This window comes from Schistocerca serialis, chromosome 3 (assembly GCF_023864345.2).
Source record: "Schistocerca serialis cubense isolate TAMUIC-IGC-003099 chromosome 3, iqSchSeri2.2, whole genome shotgun sequence".
Classification (NCBI taxonomy): Eukaryota; Metazoa; Arthropoda; class Insecta; order Orthoptera; family Acrididae; genus Schistocerca; species Schistocerca serialis.
The window spans coordinates 451,620,726-451,641,864 of record NC_064640.1 but is presented as its reverse complement, the minus strand read 5'-3'; the positions used below and the strand labels follow the sequence as shown (position 1 = coordinate 451,641,864).

Below are 21,139 nucleotides of genomic sequence, written 5' to 3'. Positions count from 1 at the left end.
TCCACTAAGCCATCTTCAGGCCCTATATTTGTCTCTCAAAATAAATGATACTATCATATAGTACGATATATTTCTGGATGTCATGAATTCAAACTGTTTCACAAGTGCTTTATTCGATGACTTGATAGCAACTCACTATCAAGTCTTCGAATGAATCACTTGTGAAAGGGTTTGAATTTATGACATCCAGGAAAATAAGACACTATATAACAATATCATTTATTTTGAGAGATGCATATGGGACCTGAAGATGGCATAGAGTAATGCCAAAACTGGTAGTCAAAATAAAGTAAAATAACATCTCAGTTACATGGCTGTTGGCATATTTCAATGGTATTGACAGTTACTTGACCAGCTGACGTCCCCTATCCATGATGGATCAACAGAGATGTAGAGGAGATGGTGAGTTGCAGACACGCACAATGAAAAGACTGCTAGCTGCTATGGCCACACTTCAGAAGAAGACCTTTTGGCCAAAAGCTGAAATGTGTAGCAGTTATTTCATTGCGCATGTGTGCAACTCAACATCTCATCTGTGTGGTGAGTAGCAATCTATCCCTTTCATAAGACTGTTGTTATTTCATCCTGGACTTTCCATTGGAGTAATAACTACTCCATATATCAGCAATCGATAGCATAAATGGCTTGCTCATACATCACTATCCGTTTCCATTGTACTAGGGGCAGCAGCCTTTCCAGTAGTTGCAGGGGCAACAGTCTGGATGATTGACTGATCTGGCCTTGTATCACTAACCAAAATGGCCTTGCTGTGCTGGTACTGCAAACGGCTGAAAGCAAGGGGAAACTACAGCCGTAATTTTTCCCGAGGGCATGCAACTTTACTGTATGGTTAAATGATGATGGCGTCCTCTTGGGTAAAATATTCCAGAGGTAAAATAGTCCCCCATCCAGATCTGAGGGGCGGGGACTACTCAAGAGGACGTCATTATCAGGAGAAAGAAAAATGGCGTTCTACGGATCGGAGCATGTAATGTCAGATCCCTTAATCGGACAGGTAGGTTAGAAAATTTAAAAAGGGAAATAGATAGGTTAAAGTTAGATATATTGGGAATTAGTGAAATTTGGTGGCAGGAGGAACGAGACTTTTGGTCAGGTGAATACCGGGTTATAAATACAGTATCAAATAGGGGTAATGCAGGAGTAGGTTTAATAATGAATAAAAAAAATAGGAGTGCAGGTAAGCTACTAGAAACAGCATAGTGAATGCATTATTGTGGCCCAGATAGACACAAATCCCACGCCTACTACAGTAGCACAAGTCTATATGCCCACTAGCTCTGCAGATGATGAAGAAATTCATGAAATGTACGATGAGATAAAAGAAATTATTCAGCTAGTGAAGGGAGATGAAAATTTAATAGTCATGGGTGACTGGAATTCGAGAGTAGGAAAAGGGAGAGAAAGAAACATAGTAGGTGAATATGGATTGGGGGTAGGAAATGAAAGAGGAGGCCGTCTGGTAGAATTTTGCACAGAGCATAACTTAATCACAGCTAACACTTGGTTCAAGAATCATAAAAGAAGGTTGTATACATGGAAGAATCCTGGAGATACTAGAAGGTATCAGATAGATTATATAATGGTAAGACAGATTTAGGAACCAGGTTTTAAATTTTAAGACATTTCCAGGGGCAGATGTGGACTCTGACCACAATCTATTGGTTATGAACTGTAGATTAAAACTGAAGAAATTGCAAAAAGGTGGTAATTTAAGGAGATGGGACCTGGATAAACTGACTAAACCAGAGGTTTTAGAGAGTTTCAGGGAGAGCATAAAGGAACAATTGTCACAAATGGGGGAAAGAAATACAGTAGAAGAAGAATGGGTAGCTGAGGGATGAAGTAGTGACGGCAGCAGAGGATCAAACAGGTAAAAAGACGAGAGCTAGTAGATATCCTTGGGTAACAGAAGAAATATTGAATTTAATTGATGAATGGACAAAATATAAAAATGAAGTAAAAGAAGCAGGCAAAAAGGAATGCAAACGCCTCAAAAATGAGATCGACAGGGATGGCTAGAGGACAAATGTAAAGATATGGAGGAGCATATCACTAGGGGTAAGATAGATACTGCCTACAGGAAAATTAAAGAGACCTTTCGAGAAAAGAGAACCATTTGCATGAATATCAAGAGCTCAGATGAAAACCCAGTTCTAAGCAAAGAAGGGAAAGCAGAAAGGTGAAGGGAGTATGTAGAGGGTCTGTACAAGAGCAATGTTCTGGAGGACAATATTATGGAAATGGAACAGAATGTAGATGAAGATGAAATGGGAGGTATGATACTGTGCAAAGAGTTTGACAGAGCACTGAAAGACCTGACTCGAAACAAGGCCCCGGGAGTAGACAACATTCCATTAGAACTACTGACGGTCTTGGGAGAGCCAGTCATGACGAAACTCTACCATCTGGTGAGCAAGATGTATGAGACAGGCGAAATACCCTCAGACTTCAAGAAGAATATAATAATTCCAATACCAAAGAAAGCGGGTGTTGACAGATGTGAAAATTACCAAACTATCAGTTTAATAAGTCACAGCTGCAAAATACTAACGCGAATTCTTTACAGACGAATGGAAAAACTGGTAGAAGACAACCTTGGGGAAGATCATTTTGGATTCCATAGAAATATTGGAACATGTGAGGCAATACTGGCTCTAGGACTTATCTTAGAAGAAAGACTAAGGAAAGGCAAAGCTACATTTCTAGTATTTGTAGACTTAGAGAAAGCTTTTGACAATGTTGACTGGAATACTCTCTTTCAAATTCTGAAGGTGGCAGGGGTAAAATACAGGGCTCAAAAGGCGATTCACAATTTGTACAGAAATCAGATGGCAGTTATAAGAGTCGAGGGGTATGAAAGGGAAGCAGTGGTTGGGAAGGGAGTGAGATAGGGTTGTAGCCTCTCCCCGATGTTATTCAATCCGTATACTGAGCAAGCAGTAAAGGAAACAAAAGAAAAATTTGGAGTAGGTATTAAAATCCATGGAGAGGAAATAAAAACTTTGAGGTTCACCAATGACATTGTAATTCTGTCAGAGACAGCAAAGGACTTGGAAGAGCAGTTGAATGGAATGGACAGTTTCTTGAAAGGAGGATATAAGATAAACATCAACAAAAGCAAAACAGGGATAATGGAATGTAGTCGAATTAAGTCGGGTGATGCTGAGGGAATTAGATTAGGAAATGAGACACTTAAAGTAATAAAGGAGTTTTGCTATTTGGGGAGCAAAATAACTGATGATGGTCAAAGTAGAGAGGATATAAAATGAAGACTGTCAATGGCAAGGAAAGCGTTTCTGAAGAAGAGAAATTTGTTAACATCGAGCCTAGATTTAAGTGTCAGGAAGCCATTTCTGAAAGTATTTGTATGGAGTGTAGCCATGTGTGGAACTTAAACGTGGATGATAAACAGTTTGGACAAGAAGAGAATAGAAGCTTTTGAAATGTGGTGCTACAGAAGAATGCTGAAGATTAGATGGGTAGATCACATAACTAATGAGGAGGTATTGAATAGAATTGGGGAGAAGAGGAGTTTGTGGCACAACTTGACAAGAAGAAGGGACCAGTTGGTAGGACATGTTCTGAGGAATTAAGGGATCACCAATTTAGCATTGGAGGGCAGTGTGGAGGGTAAAAATCATAGAGGGAGACCAAGAGATGAATACACTAAACAGATTCAGAAGGATGTAGGTTGCAGTAAGTACTGGGAGATGAAGAAGCTTGCACAGGATAGAGTAACATGGAGAGCTGCATCAAACCAGTCTCAGGACTCAAGACCACAACAACAACAGTTGTACCAATGGAGAGTATGTGGAAGTGTCACCACCATGACACACATCTCGTAACATTTGTGTGGCATCCATTACACAAATCCATGGTGCCAACACAGTGTTTTCCCACTATGCACTTTCTGCATGTTCTATTAGGCAGGAGGCCAACTGAAAAATCAAGTAACTCATGAATACATGTTAACCTTTGAGAGATCAGGTAAAACTCTCCAATCTTAGAAAAAAAAACAAGAAAATTACAGGCCTAGTGCCAGGAAACTAAAAAAGAAATTATAAGTAGAATGTGCCCTACAAATGACAAAAATGACAGCTGATACCCTTTGCCAATTCAAAACAAAGGCAAATGAACATTTGATTTTTCATAAGTCTATTGATCCTTTAGCTGTTTATGCATAGTCCAAGTTTTCAGTTTCTAAGTATGATGTTAAACTTTGGTTTCTGCTGTTCAATTTTTAGACTTGTAGATTGTATTTATAATCTATTTTGTCTTTGCCTCATGTAGTATAATGGCTTCCTTTAAGATTTTAAGTTTGTGCTTGACACTGAATAAAACTGAAAACAATACAGTCACTGCTGTGAAAATTTGACTTCATTATTTCGCTATATCTTTTTCTTTATGTTTCTCATAGGAAATTCATAAACTATTGCTTTATTCTTCTATTGACTGCATATTAATATGGTGGTTCACTAAACATAAATTTAATTAGTAAATAACTTTTTAATTCAATGAAAATATATGGAATATAAAAACAAACCATTTTTCTACCTAGCATGCAATATATCAGTGCATTCTCAACCTTGGCATCTTGGATTTGCTCCATTTTTAGAATGCTTCATATTTAAATACTTGCTTCTTCACAGTGGTGTTATTGTGTAATTATAATATCAGCAACCTACATAATGCTTCTCTAGGGATTGCAAAGGCAACATTATTTAATTACAGCACACACTGACGCATTTAAGCAGTCATTCTTCCTGTGACCCATACATGAATGGAATGAGAGAAAGTCCTGATAACTGTTAAAATGGGATGTACCCTGTGTCATGCACTTCAGTGATTTGCAGATTACAGATGTAGATGTGGGTAAAACTTTTATTGGGTTAATTTCTTGAAAAACTAAAAACCTATTAATAATATATTTTCGGTCATATATCTGTTGCACAGTCAACATGATAGCCAGTAAGGGAAAGACTTCGAAACAGCAATGCAGCTCAAAGTAAACCTAAACACTTGTCAGCCTAAAAGTTACCATGTAAATTAATGTACAGGAATACAGCTCCATTTAAAAAATTCTCATATACGTATCTACCTGTCCACTTAGTTACTAGGTGGAATCCAAATATTGTGACTATTTTCAAGTATGTTCTTCATACACACAATGACACTCTTTTCTTCATTTGTATGGTATGTAATCGGTGTGATTTGAATTACTGTGATAAGTGGTTATGCAGAGTAGTGTTAACTCTTGGTTGTTATGGGTGGTTCTAGATATGAGAGAAAGGTGAAGAATGAAACCTGGTACTGGCATATGGCTTGTGTCTCTAAAACTTCACCAAGTTGGCAGTCAAGCTTCAAGTGCCCATTTCATGGAGTGATCATTGTACTAAAAGCTTCAAGTGCCCATTTCATGGAGTGATCATTGTACTAAGTGCCATGCAGTACCATTTCATATGTTAATATAAAAATTTTCAGGATGTAATCAAGTACACAGGCACACATCCAGTGATTGGAAACTATGCCACAACCTCAATCCCTTTTTTTGACTAAATTGAGACCATGAAAGATTTTAAACACCAATGAGACTCAGACAAGCTATGTCCACACCAAACAGGCCTATAAAATTGGATATAAGTAACCTGAGGTACAGAGAATTGTAAAAAAAATTGTTGATGCCTATCTCCCTATCTCAGAGAAGATCAGTTTGGATTCCATAGAAATTTAGATACATGTAAGGCAATACTGATCATAAGTCTTATCTTAGAAGATAGATTCCAGGAAGGTAAACCTACATTTATATCATTTTTAGATTTAGAGAAAGCTTTTGACATTGTTGACTCGACTACATTCTTTCAAATTTTGAAGGTAGCAGGCATAAAATACAGGGAGCAAATGTTATTTACAACTTGTACAGAAATCAGACTGGAATTACAGGAGTCATAGGATATGAAAGGAAAGCATCAGTCGAGAAAAGAGAGAAACAGGGATGTAGCTAATCTCCAATATTATTCAGTATGTGTAGTGAGCAATCAGTAAAGGAAAGAAAGCTGGATTTCAGAAAGGGAATCAAAATTCAGGCAGAAGAAATAATATGTTTGAGGTTTGCTGATGAAGTTGTAATTTTGTCAGAGGCAGCAAAGAACTTGGAGGTGTAGAATGTGCACTGGGATTCAAACCTGGGACCTTTGCCTTTTCTGAGAAAGTGCTTTACCAACTGAATTATCCATGTATGACTCATGACCCATCTTCATGGCTTTCTTCACCAGTACCTCATCTCCTACCTTCCAAACTTCAAAGAAGTTATCCTGCCTACATTTTGAAGCTAACACTCCTGGATGAATCGATATTGCAGAGACTTGGCATTGACACAACCTGGGGTAGTGTTTCCAGAATGAATTTTCACTCTGAAGTGAATATTACACTGGGCTTCAGGAGAACTGTGAAGTTTGGAAGGTAGTAGATGAGGTACTGGCAGAAATAAATAAAAAATAAAGTAAATCTGTGAGGGGAGGATAGCTTGGATAACTCAGTCAGTAGTACACTTACCAGAAGAAGGCAAATACCCAGGTTCAAGTCCCAGTCAAGCACACCATTTTAATCTGCCAGGAAGTTTCAGATTAGTGCACACTCTGCTACAGATTGAAAATTCATTCTGGAAACAATACCCCAGACTGTGGCTAAGTCATATCTCCATAATAGCCTTTCTTCCAGGAGTGCTGGACCTACAAGACATCCACGAGAACTGTGAAGTTTGGAAGGTAGGAGATGAAGTACTAGAGGAAGTAAAGCTGTGAGCATAGGTCATGAGTCCTGCTTGTCAGTGAAAGGCAAAGAACCCAGGTTCTAGACCCAGTTATGCACACAGTTTTAATCAGACAGGAAGTTTTGAAATTATGAGTGTCTTGAAATGAGATTCTAAGGTGGACATCAACAAAAGTAAAATGAGAGTACTGAAATGAAGTCAAACTAAGTTGTGTAATGCAGAGGAAATTAGATCAGTTCAAGTGGGGTGGCCAATAATATGTAAACACCAAAAACACAACATATTACCATGCCTAATACAGTGTAAAAAAACTGTTGGCATTCAAAAGAACTACCATTCATCTTGGAATGGATAAATATAGATCCTGTATGGTTTTCAAGGGATCTTATACCATTCTTCCTGCAAAACAGTGGCAAGTTCACGTTGTGCTGATGAAGGTGGATGGTGATCACACACACTTCTCCCCAAACTAGACTACAAAGGCTCAATAATATTGAAATGTGGTGCCTTTGTTGGCCATAGGAGATATGGTAATTCATCTTGTGCTCACAAAACTAGTCCTGAATGAGGTGCTCTGTGTGGAGGGGGGCCCTGTCACCTTGGAAAACAGCATCACCATCGTGGTAAAAACATTGTACCATGGTCCACCACCACAGCTGAGTGTACAGTGCACTGGCTTGTCATGAAAGGGGCCCGGATTTGATTCCTAGCTGGGTTGGAGGTTTTCTCTGCTCAGGGACTGTGTGTTTGTGCTGTCTTCATCATCATCATTTCATCCTCATCGATGCACAAGTTGCCGAAGTGGAATCACCTCAAAAGACTTGCACTAGATGACCAGGTCTACCCACCGGAAGGCCCTTGCCACATGCCATTTATTTATTGCACCATGGGATGGGCCTGATCAGTCAAAATGGTCACATAATCCTTTGCAGGACTGCAAACTTACAGAATAACTAGGGGGACCATGGAATATGATGGTATGGCTGCCCAGATCATCACAAAACCCCCATCCCATTTCATTCTTGGGACATAAATTATAAACTTGGCCAAGAGTTGGAAACAGTGTGGAACAAGACAGATTGAACAAAACAACATTCCCCCATCACTTCACAGTGTAATTTTTATAGCTCTGAGCACTATGGGACTTAACATCTCAGGTCATCAGTCTTATAGCTTTGACACCATATTTCCCCATTATGAGCATTTGCACCACTGCTTTGCAATTCCAGCTTACCCTGCAACTCCCTGCACAGTTCCCTACTTATGCAGCTCACTTAACTTTGTTTTGTTGCTGACAGGATCTGTGAGAGTGACATCAATTTTCAGTGACTTTTGCCGCTGTCATCCTCTTATTTTTTGTCACAGTCATCTTCAATGGCCATCTGTCACGGTCACTCAACACACACTTTTTTCTGCATTGTGACTTAGCAGATGATGTCTCTCCACTTTCCTTGTTTGCAGTATAAGGCATGAATATAGTGCCTCTTGAAACACCAAACACTTTGGCTACCTTGATTATGAGAGCACCCATCATATGAGCAACAACAATATGCCTGATTTCAAATTCAGTTAGCTCCAACGTAATGCTACACAGAACACTGTTCTGACCACAACTGGCACTTGCAATGGATTGAGGACATTCCACAGTTGCTATTCATGGTCAAATACAACAGTGGAACCTGGAGGCTTGGCTAGCATCTCATTTACGTTTATTTTCAAGCACACATTTCTCATAGCATTTCCATATTTTTGTCTGTCCCACATAGGTTGTAGTAGTTATTCAGAGATGAAGAGGCCTGTACAGGACAGACTAACATGGAGAGCTGCATCAAACTAGTCTTCAGATTAAAGAGCACAAAGACAGGAATGTGTTACATAACTCTGGATATTCAGTCATTTCTAATACATATTAATCACAGTTTATATCATATATATACATCACAGGCAGTAAGTGAAATACACTAGTGATTGTGAAAATTGCAACACTTAGAAAAAAATCACTCAAATGAATGCAGACACGGAAGATGTTCATAACAAAGCACTAGTAGTAAGCGATTAAGACTCAAGGCATACATGTAGGACTGCTTGGTTTGCCCAGTCTTAGTGTCAGCTTAACCTGAAGCACTAAAACAGACATGGATTTGTCTGTGCCAATACTTCAGCATCATCTGCTGTTGGCTGCACTGGTGACACACATGTAGTTCCATTTTCTTCCATTGTCAATAAACCAGTAACACCTCAGCCTGCAATGGGAACATGAACAACATCAATGGTGTACTGAATTGGCAAATGTACTATTTTCTGTAAGTCTTAGCTCAAATTGTATTACTGTGATGATCACATTGTATGTGTTATGAACTACTATGATGACTACGGTCTTGCATCATACACTGATGAGCAGCAGGGCAGGCAAATGCCAGGCATGATGGTTGAGGCACCACTGGATGCAATCTCGTTTCCTACATTATCGATGGTAATCCCAAATACAACTATTACATCATGGAGGATTTAGAACCTGAAGTACTGTCTGTCCATCAGGAAACTTCATGTGCTACATTTCACCAGGACAGTGTGTGGCCACACATGGTGTGGTACATCCAGGCCTTCTTCTAGGAACTAAAGTAACTTGTCCACCTCTACTGACATAATTCAAATAATTTCTTAGGTTTTTAATGTCATTATAATTAAATTTCCAGTTTCAGAATGTTGTAAAAATTAATCACTGCTCATAATGACATCACATTTGAACAAAATGTTACCAAAGAGTGGGAAAACATCATGGAAACAGAAAAATATTTAACAAAAATCTTACCATTAGTTGATGCTGTAAGCAGCAGAATTTGCAAAACAAAAGGTATATGGTACACAGCTGATTCTCAGTTTGCATCTGAAACACTCGCCATGACTGTCTCAATGCAGGATCATGCACTGCTGGTAAAGCTCTTTTACAAGAAGCCAGTAGCCCTATGGAAGTTTTGGACACTCAAGTGTATGAAAAAAGGCATTGGTCCAATATTGGGTGTATGAAGAAAAAGATTCTTTGAAGATAATGTGGCATAGGGTGGAAAATAATTTATCTAATTTCAGTAGAAGATATGACCACAGCATTGCAGAAGGGGTCAAGCTGTGGTGCAGAAACATGCAGTGCTGGGAGAATTGCCCTAACTTTGGACATTGAGCATGGTGCACAAAATTCTATGAAGTGTCCTGCATTGTTATCCATACAAAATTACTCAAGTTCAGGACTTTCCTCATGCTGACCTGCCAATAAGAAAGACATTTTCTCTAGAATTTCTTGGTCTCGTGAAAGTGGAAAATGAATTGCCATGAACATTTCTGTGGAGAAATGAAGCTAATTTCATCTCTGAGTACAAGTCAGTACACAGAACTGCAGACTATGGGCAACAGAAAATCCACTCATTCATCAACCAGTACCACTTTATTCTGGAAAGGTAACTGTGTGGAGTGTGTTTATGGCATTGTTTATCATAGGGCCATATTTTTTCAAGGAGACGGGTCCTGTGGGTCACAGATAAACACTATGGGAGTCTTTTGCACACTATCATTCCAGCCTTTCAGTTGCCTGTATGTGTGGATAGGACCATTTTTATGCAATATGGCACTTCTCCACGCAGTGCACAACCAGTAAAGCAGCTGCCGCAGAGGCATTTTGAAAATGGCAGATGTATCAGTCATCATTTCCCTACAGACCGGCCATCCACATCATCTGATCATAATCCACATGACTTCTGGTCATTGGCTTACCCAAAAGATGTTGTGTTCAGTGCTCTGATTATAAATATATCTGAACTGAAGACACACACTGTGCAACATATTCTGAATGTGAACCCTGAGACAATCCGATCTGTTGTGGAACAAACTGTTTCTTGATTACACCTTGTGGCAGAAAATAGTGCCTTGCACCAGTTTTGTCACAGATAGAGCTCAATGTCATTGTTGCTTTTTATGTGGTTTATGGCCTCAGGACAGTTAAAAAACAAGTTTCCCATCTGATTTGGTACAACCTTCCCATTGTGGACAGGCTTACCTCACTAACAGTGCCACAGCTGTTGAATGTCCAACTTGTGTGATTGTGCACATTCCACAGTATGGTTGGTTTAATAAGCAAATCTCACACCATAGCTGTCATACTGCAATTCATCAGTCATTTCTAGCCAAACCCATTTATGTCATGACTCTTACGGTGACATCCAGTCGGAAAATTTTTGTTAAAATTTTCTTGGTTCCATATTGATCCCCCCTTCTTTCATAATATTATATTCAAATTTGGCATCATTCTGAGCAGTAGTTCTTTTTTTACAGTGTTTTGAAACTGGAACTTCAATTATATCTTCCATGTATATTGAAATAATGAAATATGCATTATCTTCCACATGTTTTAATTCACCTACAAAACACATTATTTATTGTAAAATAGGTACTATTTGATATTATCCTCTGTAAGCCAATGCAACTTTTTTTTTTTTTTTTTTGTATTCTGAAATCAAATTTGCAATTTGTCAGCTTTATAATCTCTGCTTGAAAAGTCACTACTTACACATAACACTAATATCCCAGTGTATAATGTATGAACTTACTAAATTATCACAGTCATAGATTATTTTTAGTTCTGTAATCCTCATCTTTAATTAATTCACTTATAAGTCAGATGTGGTACAAAATTCACATCAGTCATATGTATCCTTCTTGGCGTTGCAGTTTTTATAAATTTTACTGTAAGTATAGCTCCTAAAGAGGCAGAGCACCATATTTCCTAGGAATATTTAGAAATAAACAAAACCAAAAACAGCTATCTGTAGTTACTGACTGATAAAATTTAACTTTATTACCAAAGAATGGTGCTAATAGGATTAGAAACACAGTAAAATTGCTAGTATACTTCTCTCATTTGCATTACTACCATAAACTGACCAAATACATTAACAGCCAAAGAGTAACTGCCCAATCTTTATCACAACAGGCTAAAGGATTAGTATTAACTGATTTTTCATAAGGAGAATCATTTGTTCTCAGCATACATTTAACAAAAAGACTTACCAACATGGAATTCATGTATGTGTTTTCTTGTCCATTTTAGGTAACCAAGGAAGAATTCATTAATTACTATGCAGGAATAAGTGCATCTATTGACAGTGATGCATATTTTGATTTAATGATGCGTCAGTCTTTTAAACTGTGAACTGAACAGTTAACTTCACAAGTTAAACCAATGTATGTTTATGTTATCCCACAAAGTAAGTGTGTCAAACTTTCCTCTCATCAATTTAAAGAGAACCAAATTTATTAAATTTTACACCTACTATGTTTAACAGATAAAGAGTTTTCCAATAATAAACATTGTATCTATAATAATTAAACTTCAAAATTTTCTCAACAATGTGTCATTTGTTGAGTTTACTTCATATCCTGCATTTACTGAAAATACACAAATTTTTCTTTGTCTTATTTGAACGTTTTGGTACTTTTATGCACAAAATTGAGATACTTCGATGTTGTTGGCGGTTATGCGGTGAAAAGGAAGATGAACAATGTTAAATAAAAGTTTTTCTGCGGCATGGTTAATAAGATGTACCTCAGGGTAGCTACAATAATTTCTCAGGTTGCCTTGCAAGTTCTAAAACAGCCATTTTTGCTGGTAATGTATCATCTCACTGCACTGCTCTACAAAAGAATAAGTTGCTAAGAAAACAGAATAAAATTTGATTCACACACATCTTCAAAATATGAGTCACTACTCAATCTGTGTGCAATGTGCCATGATTAATAGTGGATATCTTTTGTAGTAAGCTCTGTTACATATTTATCACAGTTGTTAAAGTCATCAGCAATTGCTTCATTCTCTCATACTTTTGGCAAAAGTGACTATGAGCTACATCCATTCTTCAGAGTTCTCATGTTAAATATATGACAATCTGTGGTGACAGTGAAAACGCAGAATGGTGCAATAAACTGACAAATACATAAACAAGTTTAAACAGGCAGACCCTGAGTGGTAATACTATCAAGTGATATGGTTACTCTTAAAGGTACATTTAATAAATCTGTGAACCCGTTATCAGGACAATGTTTATTAAAATACTTCTAATTACAGGATATTGTAATTATCATAATTTCAAGATTCTTAATCACACACAATTTTGGCATTATGTGTGGACTGAGATTTATGACACTGCCTTGCTATTTTCTATTAAATCTGGTATAGAGTTATGAATGATGATCAAGTGGAAATAAATATGATCATTGCTGTGTCTTAAGATTTTACTTTGATGGATGTGTAACTTTATATGAAACTAATGTACAGAGTTTCTGCAACTGTAGCAGTAAACCAAGAGTTACTATTTGTTGATTTCCTACTATGAGTGTTATCAAAATGTTACTTACACTAGCTTAATTAGGTTAACTTTGTTGTCAGCTATTTTGTAACTGAAATTTGCAAATGAATAGAAAGTTTCCGATAATATATTAATGTCCTATTTATTGTGCTTGTTTGTTGTGCTTGTTATATATGTGTTGTAATTTATTACATGAAAATAAAAATAGTTCAGTAATAAATAGGCATGTTGAAGTATGCCAGAAAAGTCAACAGTATTTATGGTCAACATTTATTCTAAAGAACCTGTCAGAAGCAGTTGTGAATCCCTTTCAATCTAGGGTCAGAGAGCTACCTCCATTTCCAACCTCTCTAACCAGTCCCTCTTTCCTCCCCGAAGAAGAAATGTCTAAGTCCTGAAAGCTAGCATTAATATTTTCCACTTTAAGTGATTGGCAGTACTACTAGGAACTTCTTCTTTTGGAGGTAAGTATCGGTCAACTATCCTATCTTTCTGTGAATTTAACAGTCTGTTGGCAATATACAATTGTATTTCAAATAATGCTGAATTACTGCATCCACAACAGACTGATGAAAATACCACTAAATTATGAAGGTTACTGTAAATTAAGTCAAATGCTCATTCAATGCTGTCATATTCATAAAGAGTAAAATTCAAAAAGAAAAATTATTGCTGATGCAAAAATAGGTGACTTTATTGATTTAAAAAGTAATGTACATGTTAATAACACAATGAACTGTATTATTTCAATATTGTGATGTCAATTAAGTTTGAAAATCTCAAACAAATAAGAAGTGTCACCTATGGGACAAAACTCTGACTGTTGCTACTGCTTTGAAATATACACTGAATTACAAATTCTTATTCACACATATTCCCTCTAGCCTTACAGGAGGATGTAGGTGGTGACATGTATTTAAAAAGCTATCAAGTCTAGAAAGAAAAGAAAATAAGAATCGTCATGCACAAACTTGGGGTAAGGAAGCATTACAGAGACAAGTGAGGAGAAAGCAAATATGACTGATGTCATCTTTATGTGTGATGAACATTTGTTGCTGGGTTTTTGGAAAACTAATCTGGCAAGGAAACAATATAAACCATGATATGAAAGTACCAATTAGGTACTTCCTTAGACTGTATAATTAAAAACGTTCATTTCAGTTCAAAATTATGAGTATTGAAAGTAAGCTAATTTATTAATTGAATGCAATGTGTAGTATAATATGTTAGTGGGCAATAAAGTTTTCTGGTGACTCCTGACAGGCGTAAACACTAGTGTGACTGAAGATAGTTGTGAAAAATCATTGGAGTTAAGTACAAATGATATATCTGTTTTTCTTGCTGGAATACACGATGTAGCAAAGTACAATACAAAGGAACTCACAATTTCTCTTAAGCAAAGACTGCAGGATGTGGAAACACAAATGTGACTGTTTTTCCAGTTGCACATCACCATGATCTATGATACTAGTCCTGTGTAAATCAAGAAGTACGAAAAACAAACAAAGAGGTTCAAAATACCTGCAGCCAATTTAAGAATGCAACACTCATGGATATAAGTGAACCTGGAAGAAGATTTCACACAACTCACATCTTCCATCCCAACAGAGTGTGAAAGAAATTCATTACCCGCAAGATTTTAGAAATAGTAGGTAAAAAATTAAGTCTGAAGCATGACATCTCAGAAGCCATACCCGTCAATGACAAAAGTGATGTGTTTAATTCTATAAATAAGAACTGTGTAGTAACACAAGTGATATCTCTCAAGGCTAGAAGTGAACCATTAAGAGCTATGCCTGAAGAGATACAAAGCCTTAAAATGAAAACAGACAACAATCCTGAGCGGCTTACAGAAATCTGTGAAAATGATGAGGAGCAAGAAACCAACTACAGCATTACTAATGAGGCAGCCACATGAATGGGTATCCCAGGAGCAGAAAGCACGCAGAAGTCAACAAGGCAAAAGAAGACTCTGAGCGTCTGCACAGATGAGTTTTTATGGCCAGAATCTCTCCACACAACGCTGAGATAACTGATGTAATATAAATTCTCTTAGGAAATTGGCTTGTTAATTTAAAATCCTGTAGACAAATAAAAGGCAGTGACAAGCATCTCTTCATATACCACCAGACTGTCCAGTCAGTCACAAACAAGGTTTTAAACACTGAGGTTTTGCTATATACTCATCTTCATTTTGTCAGTGTTCTGTTTCTGTCAGAACACTGGTTAAAGGTAAAACTGAATGATTCATCTTTGATTCCAGGCTACACACTTGAAAATTACTTCTGTAGAAGAAATCTCAAAAATGGGGGTACTGCTGATTTAATTAAACTAAAACTAAACTGCATGCAAACAATCCTCTGAAAGCTCAATGTTACTGACTGACTGCCATGTTATCCTCAGCCAATAGGAATCACTGGATGCAGATAAGAAGGGCCATGTTATCATCACACCGCTCTCCCAGCCATTGTAAGTTTTCGTGACTAGAGCTGCTACTTCTCAGTCAAGTTGCGCCTCAAGTGGCCTCACAAGGGTTGAATGCACCCTGCTTGCCAACATCACTCGGCAGATGGTACAGTCACTCATTCAAGTGCTAGCAAGCCTGACAGCACTTAACTTCAGTGATCCGATGGGAAACAGTGTTAGCACTGCAGCAAGGCCATTGGCTGCTTTAGTTAAAAGTGGTTTGAAATACAAAACAATTGAGTCTTTGGTTCAGAAAGAGACTTCAAAGCAACAGTTGTAGAAAGCAGTGGTGCAAATGCAGTTATCATGTGTATCTATCACTTTCCAAATGGGAAATTAGAGGCATTTATCAATAACAATCAAGAATCGAGAATTTTTATTCACCATTGATCATTTTACAATGAAATAGGCTTCATCATTGTAATATAAAACAGTATGTAGTAATCCATACTGGCACATAATAATATAATACACTGATGTAAATAAATTATAGTATAAATATTGTTGTTGTGGTCTTCAGTCCTGAGACTGGTTTGATGCAGCTCTCCATGCTACTCTATCCTGTGCAAGCTTCTTCATCTCCCAGTACTTACTGCAACCTACATCCTTCTGAATCTGCTTAGTGTATTCATCTCTTGGTCTCCCTCTACGATTTTTACCCTCCACGCTGCCCTCCAATGCTAAATTTGTGATCCCTTGATGCCTCAAAATATGTCCTACCAACCGATCCCTTCTTCTAGTCAAGTTGTGCCACAAACTTCTCTTCTCCCCAATCCTATTCAATACCTCCTCATTAGTTACATGATCTACCCACCTTATCTTCAGCATTCTTCTGTAGCACCACATTTCGAAAGCTTCTATTCTCTTCTTGTCCAAACTAGTTATCGTCCATATTTCACTTCCATACATGGCTACACTCCATACAAATACTTTCAGAAACGACTTCCTGACACTTAAATCTATACTCGATGTTAACAAATTTCTCTTCTTCAGAAACGATTTCCTTGCCATTGCCAGTCTACATTTTATATCCTCTCTACTTCGACCATCATCAGTTATTTTACTCCCTAAATAGCAAACCTCCTTTACTACTTTAAGTGTCTCATTTCCTAATCTAATTCCCTCAGGATCACCTGATTTAATTAAATATTAAGCACAGCAATAATAAAACACCCTACAGAAAAATTTCTAAAAGCCACTGTCAATAATTTACTCTATAATACAGAATGGTATGAACCCTGTGCAATAATAACTAGATAGAGTATACAGGACATAATTATACAAAACATGGGAGTATAATTATGCAAAACAGAATGACAACACATAATAAGACAATAAACTACAGGAATATTTGTTAAATGCTAATATGCTAATCAGGAATTTCAAAGAATTCTTTGATATGTAACATGAGTGGTCTGATAGCCAGTTGTACCACACAATTTAAAAAATTTTTAGATCCACAGACCAAACATACATTGATAATTTGTTGAAAATTTGGAGGGGATTCACTTTGTGAGAATCTTCAGTTCTTGGTAACCTGTGAATTGGTATATCTAAATTAGCCTTAGCTCTGATGTTGTGGATCTCCTCAACACGGATCTATGGAATGAAAAACTAATCTAATCTAATCTTCATAAATTTCCCCTCTAGCAGTAAATTCTGAAATATTGTTTTTAGTGTAGGGTACAGAAACATATACATTGAGGTGACAGATGTCATGGGATGCCTCCTAATATGATGTCAGACTTCCTTTTGCATGGTGTGGTGCAGCAGCTCCATGTGTGGTGAACTCAAAAAGTCATTTGAAGTCCTCTGCAGAAATATTGAGCCATGCTGTCACTACAATCGTCCATAATCGTGAAAATGTTGCTGGTGCAGGATGTTGTACATGAACTGATGTCTCAATTATATCTGATAAATGTTTGATGGGATTCATGTTGGCTGAGCAGCAAAGTCATTTGGTCAAATTGACCAGAATGTGCTTCAAACCAATTGGAAACAACTGTGACCCAAGGATATGACATTGTTGCCTGGAAACATGAAGTCCATTAATAGCTGCAAATACTCTCCAAGTAGCTGAACATAGCCATTTACAGTCAATGATTTCAGTAGGACCAGACAACTCAGTCCATTTCAATTAAACACAGATTACATCATTGCGGACCCACCAGTAGCTTGTACAGTGCCTTGTTGACAACTTGGGTCCATATCTTTGTGGGATCTGCACAACACTCAAACACTAACATCACTTCTTACTAACTGAAATCAGGATTCATCTGACTAGGTCACAGTTTTCCAGTCATCTAGGGTCCAACCAATATGGTCAAACCCAGGAGAGGTGCTGCAGGTGAAATTGTGCTGTTAGCAAAGGCATTTGCATCAGTCTTCTACTGCCATAGCTTACTAACACCACATTTTGGTCCGCTGTCCTAATGGATCCATTCATTGTATGACCACATTGATTTCTGTGGTTATTTCATGCAGTGTTGCCTGTCTGTTAGCAGTGATAACTCTATGTAAATACTGCTGCTCGCAGTTGGTAAGTGAAGGCTGTCAGCCACTGTGTTCTCCACCATGAGAGGCAATGCCTCAAATATGGTATTCTCAGCTCACACTTGAGACTGTGGATCTCAGAATACTGAATTCTGCAATGACTTCCAAAATGGAATGTCCCATGCATCCAGTTCCAACTATCAGTCCACATTCAGCGTTTGTTAGTTCCTGTCATGCGGTCATAATCACATTGGAAACCTTTTCACATGAACCACCTGAGTACAAATGACAGCTCTGACAATGAACTGCCTTTCATACCTTGTGTACACCATACTATTGCCATCTGTATGTGTGCAGATTCTATCCCATAACCTTTGTCATCTCTTTGTATATATAAATTTATAATTGAGCGTATTCTGAGAATGACAAAAAGAGGACAACAATGATTCATATGACTTGTTTTACACATTGTACACAAGACTTTACTGTGTTTTTAAAATATTCTTACGTCAGTGGAGTGTCATGTCCGCCCCGATAGCTGAGTAGTCAGTGTGACGGATTGCCATCCTACGGGCCCAGGTTCGATTCCCGGCTGGGTCAGAGATTTTCTCCGCTCAGGGACTGGGTGTTGTGTTGTCTTCATCATCATTTCATCCTCATCTGGCATGCAGGTCACCCAATGTGGTGTCAAATGTAATAAAACCTGCACCAAGGCGGCTGGACCTGTCCCGCAAGGGTTCTCCCGGCCAATGACGCCAAACACTCATTTACATTTCCAGGGGAGTGTCCCCATTTAATCAGAGCAGATAACACGTGTGACTGGAACTACCTAAAGTATGTCACCCTAAGGTAATCCAAGCTCAATAGACCCCTAAATTTCAAAATGAGGTATGACATCTGAGATATTTTTCACATACCTGATTGATATGTTCCTTCCAGCAGAGTTCTGAGTTAATGTAAATATCAAAAAGTTTTACTGACTCATTTTCTACTTCATTTGACATTCTCATCAGGTGCTGTTGGGTTTATCAGAATTATACAGGAATTTATTAGCTTCAAATCGGTCCAAGGCCATATGATTTTTTTTTTTTTTCCCATCCAGATCTGAAATACTCTGATGTGTGGTAAGTAGTGCTGTATCATCAGCATAACATATAACTAGAGTGAGTTATGTTATTGGGCAAATCATTGAGTGCTGTAATGAAGAAGAAGAGTCTGAGAATAGATCCTTGTTGAACCCCTGTGCTGATTTCCATTCAGGAGGAATTTACATTTCTAACTGAGACAAATTGTTTGTGTTCAATAAATAAGAATATATCATAGCTAATATGCTCTGATGCACCCCCATCTTAGTAGAACATCAACATGAAGGCAACTGAATTCTTTGTTTGGATCACATAATAGCAGTGATACCACATTTTTGTCTCCTAGAGCTCTTAAAGTTTGAACTTTAATTTCCAAAACAACTACTATTGGTTTCTCCCCTTGTAAAAACAAAACTTATTGCTACATAGAAGATCATTTTCTTTGAAATAGCTGCTTATTTGCGTGCAGAAGTGCCTCAAACATCTTTGAAAATATTGGTGCAATTGAAACGATTCTGCAGCTTTGGAGGTGCAATTGAAACAATTCTGCAACTTTGGAGAAGTTGTTCATTCCCTTTTTCAAAAACGAATAATTTTTCATACTTCGCATGATTTCAGTAATATTCCAAATTCTACACATTTATTAAAAATAAAAGCTAATGGTGTACAGATGGAGTGTATTGTATTTTTAATTAATTGGCAGTACCAATTTAGGTTCTTCAATTTTAATTTATTGCCTCTTATACATTGTAAGGAGTAAAGGCACATGACGTGCCAGGCCCCGCCCTTCAAGTCTGATTGTAAAGTCTTCCTTATGCAAATTGATGATAATATTATTTATGCAGGCATTCTTACATGTAGCACAGTTATTTGTACAATACAGGTCCAATAATCATAGCATATTCAGAAATTTCGTTGTGAGTTGCCCCTCTGTGTTGTTCAGTTCTATGTTAAAATCACCACAGGTAGCAATTATTGACTTATTTTTCAAGATTTTCTAAAGTATTAACTCACATTTTTCAATAAACTAATTTACATCTGCATCTGGATACCCATACAGACTAACTACAACTATATTTTCATTCTCTAGTCTTGCACAACTTAACTCCCCATCCAGTTCCGAGCAATAGGTAGATAAATCATTTCTGGAAAATTTTAGTCATTCTTTGAGAAAAATTTAAGCTCACTATTCTTTCTCTGTTTTCTATGCATCATGCTGCAACAAGATACTTTTGGGGAACAAATATATTTACTTGATCTTGTGTTAACCAGTACTCAGATACACATATAATATCAACATGCTAAATGTTGCGCAAATGTTCTAATTCTAAAAGCTTACTTCTAATGTAACATATGTAAATTTATAGAAAAGTAAGTAGCTTGTCTCTACCTGTCTTCATCTGGGAGCTGCTTGTCTCTATATTTGAAGTTGTAGGCTCAGTTAACGTCTTTAATCATATGACACTCTGACAGTATGTGCTGTGATAGTCACATCCTGTTGTTCTATTTGTTGGCTTGTTTTTTTAAGTGCTTTCTCTTGTGTAACAGTCTTTCATCCCACCAAAAATTCTGGCCCCTTGGTAGTGGTTTCTTTCTTTGGGTTGACCACTGTATATCACCTATTGGCATTCCCATTCCCTGTGCTTAAGTTCTCCTTATTCTTCTTCTGGCAACTTTGTCTGATTATAAGATGTCTCCTTTTCTGCCACACTTGCTGCTGGATTATTTCCATTCAATACTCTTTTTAACTTTTGCATTGATCTCTTCGGTACAATTTTTTCCTTGAGTAATTGTACTATCTACAGATATATTATTTGATTTTAAGGATTCTGTTTTTCTTTGTGTGACAGTTGTGCCAGCAACTGTTTTCACTGGCTCTTGACTTGAAACATTACTAAATAGGATATACGTATGCAAGAAATCAGTATTACTATGTAAGGATTTCAACACTG

At 37.4% G+C, this 21,139-nt stretch overlaps 1 protein-coding gene across 2 annotated transcripts in view; it reads left to right on the top strand.

Annotated features, from left to right (window-relative positions):
* LOC126470353 (calcyphosin-like protein) overlaps positions 1-13,326 on the top strand; it is a 359,458-nt gene extending 346,132 nt beyond the window's left edge. For both annotated transcript variants that reach the window (XM_050098145.1, XM_050098144.1), the window contains exon 5: positions 11,889-13,326. In XM_050098145.1, coding sequence (XP_049954102.1) covers positions 11,889-11,990 — 102 coding nt within the window. In that variant the 3' untranslated portion in view covers positions 11,991-13,326. The remainder of the gene's footprint in view (positions 1-11,888) is intronic.
* Positions 13,327-21,139: the final 7,813 nt, after the last annotated feature.